The sequence below is a fragment of the Saccopteryx bilineata genome, chromosome 7 (assembly GCF_036850765.1).
Source record: "Saccopteryx bilineata isolate mSacBil1 chromosome 7, mSacBil1_pri_phased_curated, whole genome shotgun sequence".
Taxonomy (NCBI): Eukaryota; Metazoa; Chordata; class Mammalia; order Chiroptera; family Emballonuridae; genus Saccopteryx; species Saccopteryx bilineata.
In genome coordinates this window covers 106837171-106860367 of record NC_089496.1, presented here as the reverse complement: position 1 = coordinate 106860367, position 23197 = coordinate 106837171, and the positions used below count along the sequence as shown (strand labels likewise).

At 50.5% G+C, this 23197-nt stretch overlaps 1 protein-coding gene across 11 annotated transcripts in view; it reads right to left on the bottom strand.

Annotated features, from left to right (window-relative positions):
* The window catches only part of DMBT1 (deleted in malignant brain tumors 1), a 55810-nt gene extending 35083 nt beyond the window's left edge, over window positions 1-20727 (bottom strand). For 4 of the 11 annotated variants that reach the window (XM_066240161.1, XM_066240153.1, XM_066240159.1 and 1 more), the window contains exons 1-13: window positions 20623-20723; window positions 16228-16257; window positions 15720-15749; window positions 15606-15635; window positions 15492-15521; window positions 13923-14234; window positions 12217-12261; window positions 10499-10540; window positions 8592-8636; window positions 6869-6910; window positions 4959-5003; window positions 2836-2877; window positions 1123-1167 (exon numbers count right to left, since the gene is read on the bottom strand). In XM_066240161.1, coding sequence (XP_066096258.1) covers window positions 1123-1167; window positions 2836-2877; window positions 4959-5003; window positions 6869-6910; window positions 8592-8636; window positions 10499-10540; window positions 12217-12261; window positions 13923-14234; window positions 15492-15521; window positions 15606-15635; window positions 15720-15749; window positions 16228-16257; window positions 20623-20683 — 799 coding nt within the window. In that variant the 5' untranslated portion in view covers window positions 20684-20723. Of the gene's footprint in view, window positions 1-1122; window positions 1168-2835; window positions 2878-4958; window positions 5004-6868; window positions 6911-8591; window positions 8637-10498; window positions 10541-12216; window positions 12262-13922; window positions 14235-15491; window positions 15522-15605; window positions 15636-15719; window positions 15750-16227; window positions 16258-20622 lie in introns of all 11 variants that reach the window. The other 7 variants (XM_066240152.1, XM_066240157.1, XM_066240162.1 and 4 more) reach the window with 5 other exon arrangements.
* Between the last annotated feature and the right edge of the window lie 2470 nt (window positions 20728-23197).

Genomic DNA, 23197 nt, shown 5'->3' with positions numbered 1-23197 from the left:
CGGAGACATTCCAGGTCTAAGGATGCCCCACTATAGAGAGGCACCTATGTCCGCCCCCATGGAGGTGAGGAGGATTCCCACCTCTACCCTACGCAGAACTACTTGACTGAGCTTAAGAGTACGTGGTACAGCCTTCCCCTTACACGTTCCTCTTGCGGTCTCACCATGTTAGGACACTTACAGTGCTTCCCAGTAAGCAAGGTCCCTGACAGTGTCTCTAACTGGGCTGGACTCTGAACACGTGTTTTCTTAGAGTTCTCCACCTGTGAGCACAGTGACTGCTCTCCAACCCAAGCTACCAGAAGTTTAGGGAGAAGAAAATGCACGTCGGGTCACTGCCAGGAGAGGGTCCGGAGACCATCCATGTGTTCTTTCTCTCAGCAGGCCACGGGCAGTGCCTCGGCCCCCTGGGACGTGGGCCCCAGGACTTTCCCGTGCTGACAAGAAGTCCAACGGCACCTGGATGCCCTGGAAGGAGCTCCGACACATGTCTGGGGACCTCTACTGGCTTGGAGGTCATTTTGCATCTGCTCCTTCTAGTCAACAGCCAGGTCTTTGGGGCTAGGATGGCTGGGGTCTGCACAGGGTGGTGATGATAGGGTGGGCTGACACTGTGATCTTGAACTGATCCCACTGACCTCTGACCCAAAGCATACGGGCTCCTGGAGACCCCAGGTTTTGGCCGACTCCTCTCCACCCTCTGGGACAGGGACAATATCGGAGGCTCCAATCCAAGCCAAGCCTCCTGTGTCCCAAGAGGCCTCCCTTTGCACTACATGCTTACATTTCCTCTCACACTCCGCATAAAGTGTTCCTGGAAAATGAGCCTGACCCATGGATCTACTTGGTTTCATATTTGTGGAGAAGGACTCATATAAAATTGCTCATTACTTATCACTCATATTTGCTGTGGTAGCCTCTGCTACAGATTGTAGAAGAGGGAAAAAACAAAATATTAAGTCAGGTCTCTCCTGAGGAGAATCATGACCTGAATGTAACTTGAGTCTGCTATGAGGACCTCACTTCTGATCCGGACTTTGTCTTCCTATAGGAGCGCACCTCGCCTGAGTCAGGGTGCAGCAGGGTAATGAGACCACAGGGACCCCACGAAACACACGTTACCTTCCAAGGCTGTTGCCAGTGGATTCTCCGTGGAAGATAAAGAAGCTACAGAGAGGAGAAAAGAAGAGGTCATGTGATGCTGGCCCTCAACTGAGGATGCTTGGCCCTCTGCTTCCTCAGCTCTGAATTAGGAAAAGTTAGGTGCAAGCCTTAATTTGTTTTTGTTTTTTTAACTTTAAAAGGCTCTTAGGGGAAAGGGTGGTATCTCTGTATCAACCCACTGAGCCTGATATTGACCTTGCCATATATGACCTACGCAGGACTACAGAAAAGAAATGCAAAAATAACTTCCACATCCTTGTGCTTATAACTGAGTTCTCTTGTCTAACTGCTTTGGCTAGCATCTTTACTACACGGTAAATAGTATGTGTAGAGAGGCAGCTGAAGGATATACTTGTCATGTTTTCTTTTTTATGTCAGTGGAAATGCTTTTAATGTTTCCCAATTAAGTATGGCTTTAATTCTTTCATTCTAAAATAGCTTCACAGAGTCCTGATGCTCATCCAAGGCCCCAGCAAGAGCATACTTGGTTCCTGGGCTTGGACATGAGATGACCTGAAATCCGCACCTAACACACTGTAACCAGTGTGCTCAGTCTTTGAATTGTCTGCAAGGCTTCTAGGTGAGGTCTTGTGGGGTCTAGAAGTGTGACCTCCTGCCTCCTCCCCAGCTCCGCCGTGATTGGAGGACCTACCAGCTCTATGTCAGTTCAACCCGCAGTCCTGCGTCACAGGAAGACAGCTACACCCTTCCAGCCCCTCATATGCACCCCTGGATGAACTAGTTGTACCAAAGGGCTGGTCAGACCCCGCTGCTATTCCTAATACATAGCAGGATTCTGAGGAAAAATCACTACAGAGAACAGGTTCTTCTCTTACAGCTGCTGCAACTAAGTATCTTGGGAAGAGACCTGGTCAACTCAGGATAAAGTCAGTCTCATCCTCAGCTCTAGGGACATCTTTGTCCCAGTCAGAGGGATTAGAAAGAGAAGGTAAAGTCAGGCCTTATTCCGCAGGCCTTGGGGACAGGACAACATAAGACCTGAGAAACAGAAATGCCTGACACATGTGCCATGAGGATTCTCAACTGATCCTGCTGGGTCTCAGACAGGGACCTTGCTGTGGAGGCTGTCCTTCTCTGGTCCTACGGTTGTCTCCCACAGAAAATGGGCAGTGACCTTCCTCTCCAAAGCCCAGGCTGTCAGCACCTCAGGCTACACTGACTGCACCTTCCAGCTCTCTCACTGAAGACACCCCAGGGGGAGGCACGAAGGATCTTGATCCTTCTATATTGAGAAGGAACCGAGATGTCCTGATATGGCCTCAGGACAGGGCACAGGCAAAGATGCAGCTCAGTGGGTTTGCTCCTACCCGTCCAGGCCCTGCAGCCAGAAACCCAGCACCCCAGCCTGGCCAGGACTCAGGAAGTTTCAGTCGGGCCGAGGAAAGTGGGCACTGAGCGTGGACAATAGGATGCACTGAAGATAGAACACCAAGATCTACGTTGGAGCTCCTTGGAGATGCCTGTGCAGGTTGATTTCTCCTTACACTCAAGGACACAATCCATGGAAAAGATGCCCCTTAGGCCTTAGGTCTTGTTCAGAGGGCCTGTTTGGGAGCTGAGAACCCCCATCTCTTACACCGTTTGCACCTCTCCTGAGTCAGGGTTCAGAGGGGTAAAGAGCCCACAAGGATCCCACATAACAAATGTTACCTTGTGTAGATACTGTCAGCGCTTCCATGGGAAGTGAAGAAGCTACAAAGTGGAGAGAAGAAAAGGTCATGAGATGCTGGCCCTCAACAGAGGAGGGGCAGCCCTCTGCTTCCTCAGCTGTGAAGTTAGAAAAGTAGCAAACCTATCGACCCTTGAGTATGTTCACTTTAAAAGGCTCTTGAGGCCCTGGCCGGTTGGCTCAGCGGTAGAGCGTCGGTCTAGCGTGCAGAGGACCCGGGTTCAATTCCCGGCCAGGGCACAAAGGAGAAGCACCCATTTGCTTCTCCACCCCTCTGCCGCGCCTTCCTCTCTGTCTCTCTCTTCCCCTCCCGCAGCCAAGGCTCCATTGGAGCAAAGATGGCCCGGGTGCTGGGGATGGCTCCTTGGCCTCTGCCTCAGGTGCTAAAGTGGCTCTGGTCGCAACATGGCGACGCCCAGGATGGGCAGAGCATCGCCCCTGGTGGGCGTGCCGGGTGGATCCCGGTCGGGCGCATGCGGGAGTCTGTCTGACTATCTCTCCCTGTTTCCAGCTTCAGAAAAATGCAAAAAAAAAAAAAAAAAAAAAAAAAAAGGCTCTTGAGGGGAAAGGGTGGTATCTCTGCAACAACCAAATAAGTCTGCTTTTGACCTTCCCACATGTGACCTATGCAGGACTCCAGGAAAGAGATGCAAAAATAACTTTCACATCGTTGTGCTTCTAATTCAGTTCTCTTGTCTAACTGCTTAGGCTAGCATCTTTAGTACAATAGTAAATAGCATGTGTAGAGGGGCACCTGAAAGAAAGACATACTTGTTTTGTTTTTTCCTTCAGTGGAAATGCTTTTAATACTTCCCCATTAAGTATGGCTTTAACTTTTTTATTTTCAAATTGCTTTCAAGGAGCCCTGATGCTCATTTAATGCCCCAGCAAGAGCCTACTTCGTTTCAGGGTTTGAAGAGAAGACGATCTAAGAGATGCTCTTAACCCATTGCAAGCAGAGGTACTCCGTTTTTTGTTTTTTGTTTTTTTCATTTGTCTACTGGGCTTCTAGAAGAAGTTTTTGGGGTCTAGAGGTGTGACCATTCTGCCCTCCAATACCACTGTAACTGGAAGACCTACCAGCTATTGATCATTCCTACCCGCAGTCCTGTGACACAGGCAGATAGCCAAACTCTTCCAGCCCCTCATGTGCACTCCTGGCTGAACTACTCGTACCAAAGGGTTGGTCAGACCCAGCTTCTATTCCTAACGCAGAGCAGGATTCTGAGGGAAAATCATTACAGAGGACAACAGGTCCTTCTCTTATAGCTGCTGCAACTAAGAATCTTGGGAAGAGAGCTGGTCAACTCAGGATAAAGCCAGTCTCATCCTCAGCTCTAGGGACAACTTTGTCCTCAGTCAGAGGGATTAGAAAGAGAAGGTAAAGTCAGGCCTTACGCTGCAGGCCTTGGGGACAGGACAACATAAGACCCGAGAAACAGAAATGCCTGACATGTGGCTTTAGGATTCTCAACTGATCCTGCGGGGTCTCAGACAGGGACCTTGCTGAGGAGGCTGTCCTTCTCTGGTCCAAGTATCGTTTCCCCTGGAAAATGGGCAGTGACCTTCCTTCTCAAAGACATGCTGCCAGCACTTCAAGCTACAATGATGGCAACATCTACCTCTCTCACTGAATGCACCCCAGGGGGAGGCATGAAGGACCTTGGTCCTTCTATATTGAGAAAGAGCCAACGTGTCCTGATATGGCCTCAGGACAGGGCACAGAAAAAGATGCAGCTCAGTGGGTTTGCTCCTGCCCCTCCAGGCACTCCAGCCAGAAACCCAGCACCCTGGCCAAGCCAGGGGTCAAGAGGCTTCAGTCAGGCCCACGGGAGTGGTCCTGTTCACTGAACATAACAATAGGATGCCCTGAAGATAGGACACCAGGCTCCATATTGGAGCCTCATGGAGACGCCTGTGCAGGTTGATTTCTCCTTACACTCAGGACACAATTCATGAAAAAGATGCCCATTCAAGCCTTAGGTCTTGTTCAGAGGGCCCCCTTGGAAGCTGAGCACCCCCATCTCTTACACCATTTGCACCTCTCTGAGTCAGGGTTCAGAGAGGTAACAAGCCCACAGGTGTCCCACGTAACAAAAGTTACCTTCTGTAGATAATGTCACCGGTTCCTCCGTGGAAAGTGAAGAAGCTACAGAGTGGAGAGAAGAAGAGGTCATGTGATGTTGGACCTCAACTGAGGAGGGGCAGCCCTCTGCTTCCTTGGCTGTGAATTTGGAAAAGTCAGCAAACCAATCTAGCCTTGAGTTTGTTCACTTTAAAAGGCAATCAGGGAGGCCTGACCTGTGGTGGCGCAGTGGATAAAGCATCGACCTGGAAATGCTGAGGTCGCCCGTTCGAAACCCTGGGCTTGCCTGGTCAAGGCACATATGGGAGTTGATGCTTCCAGCTCCACCTCCCTTCTCTCTCTCTCTGTCTCTCCTTCTCCTCTCTAAAATGAATAAATTTTTTTTAAAAAGGCAATCAGGGAGAAGGGTGGTTTCTCTGTATCAATCTACTGAGCCTGATTTTGACATTCCCACATGTGACCTATGCAGGACTCCAGAAAAGAGGTGCAAAAATAATTTTCACATCTGTGTGCCTCTAATTCAGTTCTCTTGTCTAACAGCTTTGGTTAGCATCTTTAGTACAATGGTAAATAGTATCTATTGGGGGCGACTAAAGGGCATGTTTGTTTGTTTGTTTTTTACTTCAGTGAAATTGCTTCCAATGTTTCCCCATTCAATAAGGCTTTAAGCCTGTGGTTTTAAAATTGCTTCTAGGATCTCTGCTGCTCGTCCAAGGCCCCAGCAAGAGCCTACTTGGTTCTGGGGCTTGGAGAGAAGATAATCTGAGATCTGCTGTTAACTCACTGCAATCAGTACACAGTCTTTGTCTGAATTATCTACTGGGCTCCTAGATGTGCCCTGTGGCGTCTAGAAGTGTGACCCTCCATGCCTCCTCCCAAGGTCCACCCTGACTGGAGGACCTATGAGCAATTGATCATTCCTACCTGCAGTCCTGCATCACAGGCAGATAGCCAAACTCTCCCAGCCCCTCATGTGCACTCTTGGCTGAACTAGTTGTACCAAAGGCTGGTCAGACCCAGCTCCTATTCCTAACGGACAGCAGGATTCTGAAGGAAAATCACTACAGAGGACAACAGGTTATTTTGATAAAGATGCTTCAACTAGGAATCTTGGGAAGAGACCTGGTCAACACAGGATAAAGCCAGTCTCATCCTCAGCTCTAGGGACATCTTTGTCTTCATTCAGAGGGATTAGAAAGAGAGGGTAATATCAGGCCTTACTCTGCAGGCCTTGGGGACAGGACAACATAAGACCTGAGAAACAGAAATGCCTGACACATGTGCCATGAGTATTCTTAACTGATCCTGCTGGGTCCTAAGACAGGGACCTTGCTGTGGAGGCTGTCCTTCTCTGGTCCTAGAGTCATTTCTTCCGGAAAAAGGGCAGTGACCTTCCTTCCCAAAGCCCAGGCTGCCAGCACCTCTGGCTACATTGACTTCACCTTCCAGCTCTCTCACTGAAAGCACCCCAGGGGGAGACACAAAGGACCTTGGTCCTTCTATATTGAGAAGGAACCGACATGTCCTGATATGGCCTGAGGACAGAGCACAGGCAAAGATGCTTCTCAGTGGGTTTGCTCCTGCCCCTCCAGGCCCTGCAGCCAGAAACCCAGCACCCCAGCCTGGCCAGGGCTCAGGAGGCTTCAGTCGGGCCCACAAGAGCGGGCACTGAGTGTAGACAATAGGATGCCTTGTAGATAGGACACCAGGCTTCACCTTGGAGTTCCTTGAAGATGCCTGTGCAGGTTGATTCCTCCTTATGCTCAAGGACACAATCCATGGAAAAGATGCCCATTCAGGCCCTAGGTCTTGTTCAGACGGCCCCCTTGGGAGCCGAGCACTCCCATCTCTTACACCTTTTGCACCTCTCCTGAGTCAGGGTTCAGAGGGGTAGAGAGTCCACAGGGATCCCACGTAACAAACGTTACCTTGTGTAGATATTGTCAGTGGTTCCGTGGAAAGTGAAGAAGCTACAGAGTGGAGAGAAGAAAAGGTCATGAGATGCTGGCCCTCAACAGAGGAGGGGCAGCCCTCTGCTTCCTCAGCTGTGAAGTTAGAAAAGTAGCAAACCTATCGACCCTTGAGTATGTTCACTTTAAAAGGCTCTTGAGGGGAAAGGGTGGTATCTCTGTAACAACCAAATAAGTCTGCTTTTTACCTTCCCACATGTGACCTATGCAGGACTCCAGGAAAGAGATGCAAAATAACTTTCACATCTTTGTGCTTCTAATTCAGTTCTCTTGTCTAACTGCTTAGGCTAGCATCTTTAGTACAATGGTAAATAGCATGTGTAGAGGGGCACCTGAAAGAAAGACATACTTGTTTTGTTTTTTCCTTCAGTGGAAATGCTTTTAATGTTTCCCCATTAAGTATGGCTTTAACTTTTTTATTTTCAAATTGCTTTCAAGGAGCCCTGATGCTCATTTAATGCCCCAGCAAGAGCCTACTTCGTTTCAGGGTTTGAAGAGAAGACGACCTAAGAGATGCTTTTAACCCATTGCAAGCAGAGGTACTCCGTTTTTTGTTTTTTGTTTTTTTCATTTGTCTACTGGGCTTCTAGAAGAAGTTTTTGGGGTCCAGAGGTGTGGCCATTCTGCCCTCCAGTTCCACTGTAACTGGAAGACCTACCAGCTATTGATCATTCCTACCCGCAGTCCTGTGACACAGGCAGATAGCCAAACTCTTCCAGCCCCTCATGTGCACTCCTGGCTGAACTACTCGTACCAAAGGGTTGGTCAGACCCAGCTGCTATTCCTAACGCAGAGCAGGATTCTGAATGAAAATCACTACAGAGGACAACAGGTTCTTCTCTTACAGCTGCTGCAACTAAGAGTCTTGGGAAGAGAGCTGGTCAACTCAGGATAAAGCCAGTCTCATCCTCAGCTCTAGGGACATCTTTGTCCTTAGTCAGAGGGATTAGAAAGAGAAGGTAAAGTCAGGCCTTATGCTGCAGGCCTTGGGGACAGGACAACATAAGACCTGAGAAACAGAAATGCCTGACATGTGGCATTAGGATTCTCAACTGATCCTGCGGGGTCTCAGACAGGGACCTTGCTGAGGAGGCTGTCCTTCTCTGGTCCAAGTGTCGTTTCCCCTGGAAAATGGGCAGTGACCTTCCTTCTCAAAGACATGCTGCCAGCACTTCAAGCTACAATGATGGCAACATCTACTTCTCTCACTGAATGCACCCCAGGGGGAGGCATGAGGACCTTGGTCTTTCTATATTGAGAAGGAGCCAACGTGTCCTGATATGGCCTCAGGACAGGGCACAGAAAAAGATGCAGCTCAGTGGGTTTGCTCCTGCCCCTCCAGGCACTCCAGCCAGAAACCCAGCGCCCTGGCCAAGCCAGGGGTCAAGAGGCTTTAGTAAGGCCCACGGGAGTGGTCCTGTTCACTGAACATAACAATAGGATGCCCTGAAGATAGGACACCAGGCTCCATATTGGAGCCTCATGGAGACGCCTGTGCAGGTTGATTTCTCCTTACACTCAGGACACAATTCATGAAAAAGATGCCCATTCAAGCCTTAGGTCTTGTTCAGAGGGCCCCCTTGGAAGCTGAGCACCCCCATCTCTTACACCATTTGCACCTCTCTGAGTCAGGGTTCAGAGAGGTAACAAGCCCACAGGTGTCCCACGTAACAAAAGTTACCTTCTGTAGATAATGTCACCGGTTCCTCCGTGGAAAGTGAAGAAGCTACAGAGTGGAGAGAAGAAGAGGTCATGTGATGTTGGACCTCAACTGAGGAGGGGCAGCCCTCTACTTCCTTGGCTGTGAATTTGGAAAAGTCAGCAAACCAATCTAGCCTTGAGTTTGTTCACTTTAAAAGGCAATCAGGGAGGCCTGACCTGTGGTGGCGCAGTGGATAAAGCATCGACCTGGAAATGCTGAGGTCGCCCGTTCGAAACCCTGGGCTTGCCTGGTCAAGGCACATATGGGAGTTGATGCTTCCAGCTCCACCTCCCTTCTCTCTCTCTCTGTCTCTCCTCTCTCTCTCTCTGTCTCTCCCTCTCCTCTCTAAAATGAATAAATTTTTTTAAAAAAAGGCAATCAGGGAGAAGGGTGGTTTCTCTGTATCAACCTACTGAGCCTGATTTTGACATTCCCACATGTGACCTATGCAGGACTCCAGAAAAGAGGTGCAAAAATAATTTTCACATCTGTGTGCCTCTAATTCAGTTCTCTTGTCTAACAGCTTTGGTTAGCATCTTTAGTACAATGGTAAATAGTATCTATTGGGGGCGACTAAAGGGCATGTTTGTTTGTTTGTTTTTTACTTCAGTGAAATTGCTTCCAATGTTTCCCCATTCAATAAGGCTTTAAGCCTCTGGTTTTAAAATTGCTTCTAGGATCTCCGCTGCTCGTTGGTTCTGGGGCTTGGAGAGAAGATGATCTGAGATCTGCTGTTAACTCACTGCAACCAGTGCACAGTCTTTGTCTGAATTATCTACTGGGCTCCTAGATGTGCCCTGTGGCGTCTAGAAGTGTGACCCTCCATGCCTCCTCCCAAGGTCCACCCTGACTGGAGGACCTATGAGCAATTGATCATTCCTACCTGCAGTCCTGCATCACAGGCAGATAGCCAAACTCTCCCAGCCCCTCATGTGCACTCTTGGCTGAACTAGTTGTACCAAAGGCTGGTCAGGCCCAGCTGCTATTCCTAACGCACAGCAGGATTCTGATGGAAAATCACTACAGAGGACAACAGGTTATTTTGATAAAGATGCTTCAACTAGGAATCTTGGGAAGAGACCTGGTCAACACAGGATAAAGCCAGTCTCATGCTCAGCTCTAGGGACAACTTTGTCCTCAGTCAGAGGAATTAGAAAGAGAAGGTAAAGTCAGGCCTTACACTGCAGGCCTTGGGGACAGGACAACATAAGACCTGAGAAACAGAAATGCCTGACACATGTGCCATGAGGATTCTCAACTGATCCTGCTGGGTCTCAGACAGGGACCTTGCTGTGGAGGCTGTCCTTTTCTGGTCCTAGAGTCATTTCTTCCGGAAAAAGGGCAGTGACCTTCCTTCCCAAAGCCCAGGCTGCCAGCACCTCTGGCTACATTGACTTCACCTTCCAGCTCTCTCACTGAAAGCACCCCAGGGGGAGACACAAAGGACCTTGGTCCTTCTATATTGAGAAGGAACCGACATGTCCTGATATGGCCTCAGGACAGGGCACAGGCAAAGATGCTTCTCAGTGGGTTTGCTCCTGCCCCTCCAGGCCCTGCAGCCAGAAACCCAGCACCCCAGCCTGGCCAGGGCTCAGGAGGCTTCAGTCGGGCCCACGAGAGCGGGCACTGAGTGTAGACAATAGGATGCCTTGTAGATAGGACACCAGGCTTCACCTTGGAGTTCCTTGAAGATGCCTGTGCAGGTTGATTCCTCCTTATGCTCAAGGACACAATCCATGGAAAAGATGCCCATTCAGGCCCTAGGTCTTGTTCAGACGGCCCCCTTGGGAGCCGAGCACTCCCATCTCTTACACCTTTTGCACCTCTCCTGAGTCAGGGTTCAGAGGGGTAAAGAGTCCACAGGGATCCCACGTAACAAACGTTACCTTGTGTAGATATTGTCAGCGGTTCCGTGGAAAGTGAAGAAGCTACAGAGTGAAGAGAAGAAAAGGTCATGAGATGCTGGCCCTCAACAGAGGAGGGGCAGCCCTCTGCTTCCTCAGCTGTGAAGTTAGAAAAGTAGCAAACCTATCGACCCTTGAGTATGTTCACTTTAAAAGGCTCTTGAGGGGAAAGGGTGGTATCTCTGTAACAACCAAATGAGCCTGCTTTTGACCTTACCAAATGTGACCTATGCAGGACTCCAGGAAAGAGATGCAAAAATAACTTTCACATCTTTGTGCTTCTAATTCAGTTCTCTTGTCTAACTGCTTAGGCTAGTATCTTTAGTACAATGGTAAATAGCATGTGTAGAGGGGCAGCTGAAAAAGACATACTTGTTTTGTTTTTTCCTTCAGTGGAAATGCTTTTAATGTTTCCCCATTAAGTATGGCTTTAACTTTTTTATTTTCAAATTGCTTTCAAGGAGCCCTGATGCTCATTTAATGCCCCAGCAAGAGCCTACTTTGTTTCAGGGTTTGAAGAGAAGACGACCTAAGAGATGCTTTTAACCCATTGCAAGCAGAGGTACTCCGTTTTTTGTTTTTTTTTTTTTCATTTGTCTACTGGGCTTCTAGAAGAAGTTTTTGGGGTCCAGAGGTGTGGCCATTCTGCCCTCCAGTTCCACTGTAACTGGAAGACCTACCAGCTATTGATCATTCCTACCCGCAGTCCTGTGACACAGGCAGATAGCCAAACTCTTCCAGCCCCTCATGTGCACTCCTGGCTGAACTACTCGTACCAAAGGGTTGGTCAGACCCAGCTCCTATTCCTAACGCAGAGCAGGATTCTGAGGGAAAATCATTACAGAGGACAACAGGTCCTTCTCTTACAGCTGCTGCAACTAAGAGTCTTGGGAAGAGAGCTGGTCAACTCAGGATAAAGCCAGTCTCATCCTCAGCTCCAGGGACATCTTTGTCCTCAGTCAGAGGGATTAGAAAGAGAAGGTAAAGTCAGGCCTTACGCTGCAGGCCTTGGGGACAGGACAACATAAGACCTGAGAAACAGAATTGCCTGACATGTGGCATTAGGATTCTCAACTGATCCTGCGGGGTCTCAGACAGGGACCTTGTTGAGGAGGCTGTCCTTCTCTGGTCCAAGTGTCGTTTCCCCTGGAAAATGGGCAGTGACCTTCCTTCTCAAAGACATGCTGCCAGCACTTCAAGCTACAATGATGGCAACATCTACCTCTCTCACTGAATGCACCCCAGGGGCGGCGTGAAGGACCTTGGTCTTTCTATATTGAGAAGGAACCAAGGTGTCTTGATATGGCCTCAGGACAGGGCACAGGCAAAAACGCATCTCAATGGGTTTGCTCCTGCCCCTCCAGGCCCTTCAGCCAGAAACTCAGCACCCCAGCCTGGCCAGGGCTCAGGAGGCTTCAGAGGGGCCCAGGAAATTGGGCACTGAGAGTGGACAATAGGATGCCCTGTAGAAAGAACACTAGGCTTCTCTTTGGAGCTTGTTGGAGATTCCTGTGCAGGTTGATTTCTCCTTATGCTCTAGGACACAATCCGTGGAATAGATGCCCATTCAGGCCTTAGGTCTTGTTCAGGGGGCCCCCTTGGGAGCTGAGCACCCCCATCTCTTACACCTTTTGCATCTCTCCTGAGTCAGGGTTCAGAAGGGTAATGAGCCCACAAGGATCCCATGTAACAGACGTTACCTTCTGTAGATGTTGTCTCTGGTTCCCGCGTGACAAATGAAGAAGCTACAGAGTGGAGGGAAGAAGAGATCATTCGATGGTGGCCCTCAGCTGAGGAGGGGTAGACATGCACGGACACTGAGGTCCAGAAACCTGCCCCCAGCTCAAACACCAGGTTCTCTCTTTTTTGAAGCAGAATTCTTCTCTTTCTGTCCCTTCGCTGAGGATACCACCAAGGACATCCTGTGCTCCTGTCACCTTCCCTCACCTCCTGTGCTTCCATAGTCTCCATCCTCAAAATCACTTGATTGGGCTTCCCATACCAACTGTCTATTTCTATAGCTCAAAACCTTCCTCAGATGCCAAATACCTACCATCACTGAGATATCTCTGAGAAAATGGCCTCAAGAAAATGAAAGGCAGCTTCTCAGCATGGGTCTTCAAATGCTGAAATAAACCCACGCCAAAGTGACTGCTTAGAGCAGGGGTCCCCAAACTTTTTACACAGGGGGCCAGTTCACTGTCCCTCAGACCGTTGGAGGGCCAGACTATAAAAAAAACTATGAACAAATCCCTATGCACACTGCACATATCTTATTTTAAAGTAAAAAAACAAAACTGGAACAAATACAATATTTAAAATAAAGAACGAGTAAATTTAAATCAACAAACTGATCAGTATTTCAATGGGAACTATGGGCCTGCTTTTGGCTAATGAGATGGTCAATGTCCGGTTCCGTATTTGTCGCTGCTAGCTGTAACAAGTGCTATGACGCGCTTCCAGAGCTGTGACACATGGGTCCTGCATCACCAGTAGTACTGTACATAAGCAACGCTGCGCTTTGCGGTGCCACCAATGAAAGAGGTGCCCCTTCCAGAAGTGCGGTGGGGCCGAATAAATGGCCTCAGGGGGCCGCATGGAGCTGCAGGCCATAGTTTGGGGACCCCTGGCTTAGAGGGTCATACTCTCTTGGGGATGCCATTCTCATGTGGCAGTTGGACTCTCAGGGTCACATCCTGTGCGTGGGGGCATTTTCCCACAGCAGTCCACACAGCAAACACCAGAGGTTGCTCTAAAGATGGTAATTGAGCGGAAGCTGCTTTATGGGGGACACAGGGTGGCCAGAGTTTTCAGAGGTCTCTGGGTTCAAGGACCCCCTGGTGCCTGAACAGCCACCAGCCCTCCGAGCGCAAGCTGCCTGCCAGCACCAGCATTTGCTAGGCTGAGTCAGGGATTATTTTTCTTGTCCACTGAGGCTGTAAATATCTCGTGCTGGTCATTTAATCCTCAACAGCAAGAACATATTAGTCAATCCTCAGTTAGTTTGACTTTGGCCTAGACGTGAGTTTTAAGGAGTAGCAGCCCACCCTCACCCCCTCGCCTTGTAAAGGAGGAGAAAGGCCACCTAGGAAGCGTCTGTCCAAGGTCAGGGCTGGTCAAGATGCCGCTCACGAGCCCTGGGCTGACCGCACCGGCCAGCTGTGGAGGGGCCTGAGGTTGAAGCCCACCCCCGCCACCACCTCCCAGCCTTAGCACTTTAGGCAAGTCCCTGGTCCTCTCTGAGCTTCCATTTCTTTCTCTGGGAAAGGGGACAGCAATCCCCGCCCTCCAACATCGATGAAGACAAGACTCAGAGAAGATACAGGCAAAGTGCAAAGCCAAGCGTTCTGTCTGTGCACCTTGATGTAAGGGACAGCAGGAGCCACTGTCCCCAGAGTGACCCTACCTGAGCACACAACTCCGGCGTCTTCCCTGTGTCCACACTGGTGGTCGTACCAGCCACTGTGAGGGCAGCTCGACAGGTAGGACTCACTTCCGGAGCAGTACACGTCTCCCAGGAGAATGTTCCCTGAGCCCTGACCGAAGCGCGCCCCGCCCGGGGCCGACACCGCCCAGCCGCAGCCCAGCTGCCTGCACACCACGTTGGCATCATTGATGTCCCAGCTGTCGTCGCACACGGTGCCCCAGTAGCCTTGGTACAGGACCTCCACCCGGCCCCGACACGGGTCGCCTCCATTCACCACCCTCACAGGCAAAGCTGCATGGACACAGGGGAAGCCACCATCGTAGCCCTCGGCCCGCCGGCTGTCACCAGCCTGCCCTCTGCCCCCGCCTCTGCGCCCGCCTCCGCACCCTGACCACTGCTCGGTCCCCTGAGCCCACCACTCCTCTCCTCACTGGGGGCCTGACATCACTGCTCTCCCCGCTGCCAACTCAGCCCTGTCCTCACCCCCTGACCACAGCACTCCAGGGAGAGGACCCAAACCCACCTCTCCCAGCTGGGCAGCCCAACTGCCCCTCCTGGCCGTACCAGCCCCCACCCACGCCCAACTCCACGTCTTTCCTCCAGTTCACTCTCACCCATCGGGGTTCCAAGCGCCGCACCAGCTGCGCTAGAAACCTGGTTGTCCTCTTTGATTCCTCCTTTCCCTCACTTCTTATGCCCAACTTATCACCAAGGTCATTTTTTTTCTTTCGTCCCCACCGCCATTTAGGTTAGGTCAGATTTTTCTTCTTCTCCTGAGCCTGGCCTCGTCCAGCGGCTTCCCTGCTGACCTCCTGGACCACTCCCCTCCATTCGCTAAGCCACGCACCTTCATTAATCCAACCAGGCTACACGGACTGCCCACTCAGCGCTCATCCCTGTGCTGATGGGATTCATCTGACTCCCCCGGGCTGTCCCAGGTTGTATCCTTATTAAGATACTGATATGTTCAAGTCACTGCTCAAAATGCCTCAACGTCCTCTACTCTCCTTAGGATCAAGTCCAAGGTGGCATTTCTCCAAGAGTGGGCCTCGAGCTATCTTTCAAGTGTCCCGTGAGGGGCTCCGGGGCCTGATGGGCCAGCACAAAGATGGGCTCGACTGGGGTCCTCAGGCACCCTGTTCCCGCCTGACATATTCGCTAGGTCACCCGCACTGATTGAGCAAGGAGAGCAGGAGGCGGGTCCCGGGTGTGGCCTCTCAATGGTGAGTGTGAGCTGGTGGGATATTTGTGGTCGGGGCAGCTACCGGAGCCATTGGAATAGGATGGCAGCTAGAGGCGGGTGGCGGCGGCTCAGTTGCTGTACGCAAGGGTCGTCAATCTTTTTTATAAAAACCGCCCACTTTTGCAGTGCTGGTCAACCTAGTCCCTACCGCCCACTAGTGGGCGTTTCAGCTTTCAGGGTGGGCAGTAGCACTGTCCAAGACTGTACTCAGCCTCAACTAGCCAATAGCCATTGTGGCAGAAATGGCTGACCCAGCCAGTGAGCAAAACCCAAAAAGACGAGTAAAAAAACAAATAACATCTTACCATAGTCTGTAGGCTGGGAGGCCCACTGACCTAGAAGAAAACCAAATGCCTCTTAGAAAGGAGGGTCATCATATACAAAAAAAAATACAAGTGGAAAAAGAAATAACATCTTACCATAGTCTGTAGGCTGGGAGGCCCGCTGACCTAGAAGAAAACCAAATGCCTCTTAGAAAGGAGAGTCATCATATACAAAAAAAAATACAAGTTGATAAAGAAATAACATCTTACCATAGTCTATAGGCTGGGTGACCCACTGACCTAGAAAGAAACCAAATGCATCGTTTTTATTTTTATTTTTTAGCAAGAGAGACAGAGAGAAAGAGAGACAGACAGACAGGAAAGGGAGAGAAAGAGATGAGAAGCATCAATTCTTTATTGCGGTGCCTTAGTTGTTCATTGATTGCTTTCTCATATGTGCCTTGACCAGGGGTCTCCAGCAGAGTGAGTGAACCCCTTGCTCAAGCCAGTGACCTTGGGCTCAAGCCAGCGACCTTGGGCTTCAAGCCAACGACCTTTGGGTTCAAGCCAGCGACCATGGGGTCATGTCTATGATCCCATGCTCAAGCCAGTGACCCCGCGCTCAAGCTGGCAACCTCGGGGTCTCGAACTTAGGTCTTCTGAGTCCCAGTCCGACACTCTATCCACTGCGCCACTGCCTGATCAGGCCCAAATGCCTCTTAGAAAGGAGGTTCGTCACATGCAAAAAGTACAAGTAAAAAAAGAAATAACATCTTACCATAGTCTGTAGTCTGGATGGTCCACTGATCTAGAAAGAAACCAAATGCACCTTAGAAGGAGAGTCGTCACAGACATTGGTTTGAGCTTACCTTACAATCCCACCAGGGGGCACTGTGGTCCAACTTTGGGATCTGTGTGCCGCCAGCCTTCTTGGTAAACATGTGAGTTTTGCAATGTTAGATTTTAAAACAAGTGGGGTGGATATGAAATGTTGGATTATTTTATAAGTAATAAAGTCCGTGTCTCTTTGCCAGGCCCCCTAACGCTACCGTTTCTAGTCACAGGATGTTATCTGTGCTCAGAAAGCAGGGCTGGACAGGAGAAGGCAGTTCACACTGGTTGTCAAGGATTCTGGTGACAGCTGAACCCCACCCCCCACCCTGAAATGAGAGTCGAGTCAGCACTGGGAAGAGCCACGCAGGGGCCCCCTAAATAAGTACACATGTTGATGTCAGATATCCTGGTTCTTCTTACCCATACCCTGAGAAATTTTAACTCTGTCTCTAAGAAAACCAAAACCCTGAGACTCCTGGAATAGGGCCCCGGGGCCCCGCATGTGATGACGGCGTTAAGCAGTGTGCAAGCTGGCACAGTTACCACGAGGCGCAGAGGTGTCCCCGTCTGTCCCTCCGGAGGGACAAGGTGTCAGACCTGTGTGAGACTCAGAGCCCTTCGCAGTGACTGAGGATCAGAAAAGGCAGGGCAAGGAGCCTGTGGTATGTAGTGTTTGGATGTAACAAGCTAGCCTTCCCTGCCTCTTCAGTGCAGTTCGGCCAGCCTTGTGTTTTCAGGGGCCTTTGTGGTCGAGTCACTTTCAGATCTCACTTCTGCCTCTGGTCTCGCCTCTCAAGTCCAATCACGAAAAGATAGTTGTGCCTGACCTACGGTGTCTCAGTGGCTGGAGCGTCAGCCTGGAATGCTGAGGCCGCTGGTTCGAAACCCTGTGCTCACTCGGTCAAGGCACATACGGGAAGCAATTAGTGAACAACTAAAGAGAAGCAACTATGAGTCAGTACTTCTCACTCCCCAACCCTCTCTCTCCTCTCTCTGTAAAATCAATAAAGTCTTTAAAAAGATAAAGAAAAGGTAGTTGTGCTCAGGGCACACCCCTCCCTTGCCCCCTCGCAGTGGGAATGCTATCGTGTGCCCAGCAGGGGAGTACTCCCACTCAGAAAGCAGAGCAATGCTCTGGGTGTCAATGAGATTGCTTCTCAAATGCCTACATCCCTGTCCCTCAAAGCTGCACACTGTGACATCTTTTCTCCCCTCACACACACACCCAAGGATGCTGATCTGGTTTTTTTGTTTTGGGTTTTTTTTTTGTGACAGAGACAGAGAGAGACAGATAGAGGGACAGAGAGAGGGACAGATAGGGACAGACAGACAGGAAGGGAGAGAGATGAGAAGCATCAATTCTTTGTTGAAGCACCTTAGTTGCTCATTGATTGTTTTCTCATATGTGCCTTGACCCAGGGGCTACAGCCAATCCAGTGACCTCCTGTTCAAGCCAACAACCTTGGGCTCAAGCTGGTGAGTTTTTTTTTTTAGTTTTTTTTTCATTTTTTTTTCTTTTGCATTTTTCTGAAGCTGGAAACAGGGAGAGACAGTCAGACAGACTCCTGCATGCGCCCGACCGGGATCCACCCGGCACGCCCACCATGGGGCGACACTCTGCCCACCAGGGGGCGATGCTCTGCCCATCCTGGGTGTCGCCATGTTGCGACCAGAGCCACTCTAGCGCCTGAGGCAGAGGCCACAGAGCCAACCCCAGCGCCCGGGCCATTTTTGCTCCAATGGAGCCTTGGCTGCGGGAGGGGAAGAGAGAGACAGAAAGGAAGGGGGGGTGGAGAAGCAAATGGGCGCTTCTCCTGTGTGCCCTGGCCGGGAATCGAACCCCGGGTCCTCCGCACACTAGGCTGATGCTCTACCGCTGAGCCAACCGGCCAGGGCTCAAGCTGGTGAGTTTTGCTCAGACTAGATGAGCCCGCACTCAAGCTGGCAAACTCGGGGTTTTGAACCTAGGTCCTCCATGTCCCAGTCTGACACTCTATCCACTGCACCACCACCTGGTCAAGCAGGATGCCAATTTTTAAATCTTAATCATGGCAGGCAATTTTGAGCATTTCCTAACATAGGAACTTCGGATCGTGTTCAAGAAGTATATGTATATTACCTTAGCTCATCAGGAAAACAGCCCTGTGGGGAAACTGAGGCTCAGGACAGTGACCCAAGACCAACTAACTAGTAAGTGACAAGGCAGGATTTGTACCGAAGGCAGACATTCAACCATTTCACTATTCTGCCTCCTGCTTTAGATTTTCATAAGATTTGAACTATTTGGTCCAAATAGTGTATTTCAGCACAGGCGGGCACACTCAGGACTATAATGAGATGTAGAAATAGTGAGACATAACCATTTAAAGCATCAACAGAAGCAGAAGTAGTCACTTTTCCTGAAGACTTATGAAAAAAAATTGGAAAAGATGAGAAAACACAAGAGATCATATCCAGAGAGCTTCAGGTAACTGCTGCCGCCCCCACCTGCCTCTGGTTCTCTGCTGACTGGCCGTACCCCCTGCTGGACACCCCGCGGGGCAGCCTCGGGGACAGGGGCAGGGATGGCAGGAAAAAGGAGTGGCTGGGCAGAGCTGGCCTGGAGGCTCCTTTAGAGGAAGGGCTGCAGGCCCAAGGGGACCCCATCAGAGGACGTCCTTCTTGTCTGACATCTAAAACCCAGCAGAGTTCTCTGCCGCAGTCCCCCAAAACTGAGTCTGTCCGTGTGGGTGGCCTTGGGCCCCCACTACCTCCCAGTCCCAGAGTTGAAATTTACCAATAATCATATGCATTTCACCTGGAGTTTCTGAGATGTATCCTCTTATTTGTGTTACTGAAAACACAAAGGAAAAAAGGCCAAATGAGATCTTCCATACAAAAAAGTGTTCAACACGACCCACTGGCTAATAGGAGCGAGGGAGCGGCCGCGCTTCGGAGGGTCAGCTGGGCCTGTCACGTGACCAGGTCCTCCGGAGCCTGGGGGCCGCTCAGCCACCAGACTGGTCACTCAGTGTGGCACCCTTAGAGGAGGAACCTGCAGTGACAGCCCTTGACTCAAAGCGAATCTGTACGTTTTAACCTAAAATATTTAAAATGAGTAACCAACCAACCAGCCCAGCCAGCTGTCCTGGTCACATTAGAAGAGTTCTCAGAGCAATGGTGCTCAAAGTGGGTTCCATGAAGCAGAAGCACCGGGCAGGGTCAAACATGCAGATTCCCAGGCCTGCCCCAGGCTTCTGAAGTAAGAGCCCGCTGCCCGCTCCCCACCCCCAGGGCCCCGAGGGTGCCGCGTTCGTGAAAGTGATTTCCCCAATGAACCTTCATCATTAGAGCTTCCCCTGGAAGCTTCGGGGAGGGAGGGAGAGTTCTAGAAGTTATCTGGAAATTAGGATATGTTTGCCCTGTCTCCTGAAATTCATGAATGTAACAAAAGAGAGACATGTAAGGGAGAGAAGGGGGTACAGAGAAAGAAGGAAGGAAGAAATGACTGAAGGAAGGGAGGGAGGGGCAGAGAGAGACAAGAAGGAAGGAAGGAGAGAGAAGTGATGCCCAACAGGTGAGAGAGAGAAACAGAGATAGAGACAGAGACCGAGAGACAGAGAGAGGGAGAGACGACAGGAAGGCCGGCCAGTCCCAGCTCGCTTCGTACCTCCGTAAAATGACACCACGATTCAATTCAACGGTCACACTGATTTGACCAAGACTCTCTCAGGGACCTCAGGGACATTTTACTACTTGATACTCTGGGAACACAAAGCCCTGCCAAGTTACTAAGTTTCCAGCCACTTATCAACAGCAGTGAGTGACAGGCGCGAGCTCAGAGTCTCCGTGACCTCGTCCGCCCGTGCTCAGCGACTTGACCCGGTGCTGCTCAGCAAATAGAGAGCACCGTGCCAGACACGCCTGCAGAAAGAAGTCACGTGACGAGCGAGCGCTCACAGGGCAGTCCCCTTTGGCCGTTTCCGTATGACACAAACTCATGGCAGAGTCAGGTCCTCTTCGAGGGGCGCATCCACTTCCCCTTCACTTCAGGGATCTCTGTAAGATCAATCAGTTGCCATCCTCAGTTGAGTGACTCACTGAAAACATGGACATGGTGATTGGCCTCTTCCAATCACAACCATTGTATTTCTCAGCTAGATGCAAAACGAGAAAGAGCCATCCCTTTTCAACACTTGCAATGACAGCTCTCAGCAAAGAACTGCCTCCCCTCAACACAAAAGTCCCCCCTCGAGATAGAAGGGCTGGCACCCACCAGCGAGCAGACATAATTTGCCACCATTTGGATGTCTGGGAGTGAAATGAACAAATAGTAACAAATAGTAATTTGATATAATACCTGAAGACAGAACTTGAGCCAGTAAAAGGCACATTTCGAGGATGACCCTGGAGATCCCCATTTTGCTGGGCTCTTCTCGGTTTGAATAAAATTACTTTGATCTATATATAGGTTCCTAGCTGAGAGGAGGCGTGTCCCCGGGGGCAGTCTCTTCCTATTGCTGCCATAAATCAGTGTGAAGGAAGCTAGGGACTTTGCTAACAGTCAATAAATAATCTGTGGGAACAATTTAGGTGTGTTAAATTGATTGTCGTATGAATAATCTGGCCACCCCCCAACTGCCGAGGCACTGACGTAACTGAGTTCCAACTTCCTTCTAGATGAGCCTCGAAGACTCTCCAAGGTTCCCGGACTGTAAGCTTGATTTTAACCTTGGAGAATTTGAATGAAATTGTGGGAAGTCGGCCCCGCGGTCTGGGGCCGAGCAGGATGTGGGCTGCTCGGCAAACAAACGCAGGACCCGGTGCCAAGGGGACAGGCATCTCTGCGGGCTGCCTCGTCCTGGCAGGGCGTTCTCTCGTTGGCCCCTGACCGTTCATGCAGACAGGGCGGCAGAGTAGAAGGCAGGCGGGGTGAGTCCGTGGAGCCCGGGCGCCCCTATGAGCTGGGGCCACCACGTGCCGGCTCTCACACTGACTCCACAGCACAGGAGCCGGGAGACGTGCGGCCTCAGACTGAACCACCTGCAACTGCCTCCCAGCGTTTACTATCTTGCTCCTGGCATTCGCGTGGCGTGAGGCAAGCCCGTAAAACCAGCCGTGGCCCCCTCCGGCCTTGCACACTGTCCCTCTCCTTGGTTTTGGGACATAGATAACGCTTTTCCCTTTGAGACCTCAGTCTTGATCACTGCACTTGGTAAAATGACCTACCCACCACCTCCCACGATCTACCAAGAAGGCTGCCTGTCACTTATTGTTATCAGAACACTCTCAGCAGTTGGTAACTCTTGGTTAGAAGCGTATGGCTTTGCAGGACTGGCTTCTGTTATCCTGGCCTGGACGAGCAGTGGCCTGAGACACAGGCTATTGGGTGACCCCTGGGCTTCCTTGCTATGAGCTGTTAATTCAGTCTCCTGGTGCTTCATTCTGGAAGGATACCACGAACCCAAGCTTCGTATCAACCGCCTGTCAGGATACCAGGCTGCACATCTGCATGTGGCTTCATGCAGATGAAATACATGCAACCTTGGATTTCTTTTTTAACCCTACAACTCTTCCTATTGTTCCCAAATCCCTCCTCTCCTCTCGATGAGAGTGGGCACATTTCCAGGTGGGCTCATTGCCTTTTGGTCTCCTGCTGTCAGCCCAACAGTTGGTAAATGTCAGGTGACAAGATCTTTATCTACCCAGGAATGTCCAAGAGCAGGTGGGACGTTGCATTCCTCTTATAGGGGATGATGACTGATTCCTAGATGCTGGGCTGAGAGTGATTATGGGGTCATCAGAAAAAGAGAGCTGGGATAGATAAGTAATGTCTGACTTGAGCACAGCATAGGAAAGTGCTGGTGAGAACGCTAACCGTCCGTGTGGGAGAAGAGGGTAATAGTGTCCCCCCCCCCCAACACAGAAGCCACTCCTCAGTCTTAGAGACAGACCTGCATGGTGACAATTATAACAGGGGCAGTAGGTGTCGATGCAACTTGCTATGGGGACATACAGAAAAAAGCATCCAAACCCAACAGCAGAGGCAGTTTCTCAGACAAGGTGACACAGCACTGAGTCCGGAAACACAAACAGGAGCCCTCTGCAACCAAGAGCAGGAAGGCTGGACGCGGTCGGGTGACTCTCCAGGACTGTGTGAGGACGGCGCGGTCCTGCCAGGAGCCGCTCAGATCAGGAACAGCCTCCCGAGGACACAGTGAGATGTCCCCGAGGGCATGACTTCCCCATTTTTGTCATTCTGGGGATCTTGTCCCTGCCCGCTGGGGTTCGCAGTAAAAGATCCTAAGACAACAAGGGTTTGTGAGCTCTTTGTTCAGAAGACACCAGAAAGGAGGAAGCGGGGGAATGACCTGTCATTTTGAAACTGTCTGGGGATGTGTCCCCGGTGGGGAAGCCAGTGCCCTCACTGGAGCAAGGAGAACACCGTGGACAACGGGCCACCTGCCCCCACTGTGTGAGCCCTTCGTCACCAGGAGCCCCACCTGTCCCAAGGACCTTTGTGTGAGTTATAACAGTTATTTTCAACCACAGGTCCTTGGACCCATCTGCCAGAAATTTCAGGCCAGTCCATGAAAGAGCTAACCACCCTGATGTCTGAAGATTATAGACCCCATGATCAGAGACTCTTTCACACACATGGTGACAGAAGATCTGACCTCAGGCAGTGGGCATGCAATGCAATACACAGGTCATGTGTCATAGAATTGTACACTTGAAAGCTCTATAATCTTAGTAACCAATGTCACCCTACCAAATTTAATTTTTTTAATAGAAAGAGCAACAGGGAGAAGAAGAAGCTCATTAAAGCTCCGAGACTTTGCCCCCGGACCCCATTTCTAAAGGACCTTCCCCAGCAAAAATAGTCCTGATGACAGCTGTTCTTGCAAACTCCAGAAGGTAGGACAAAGTACTCA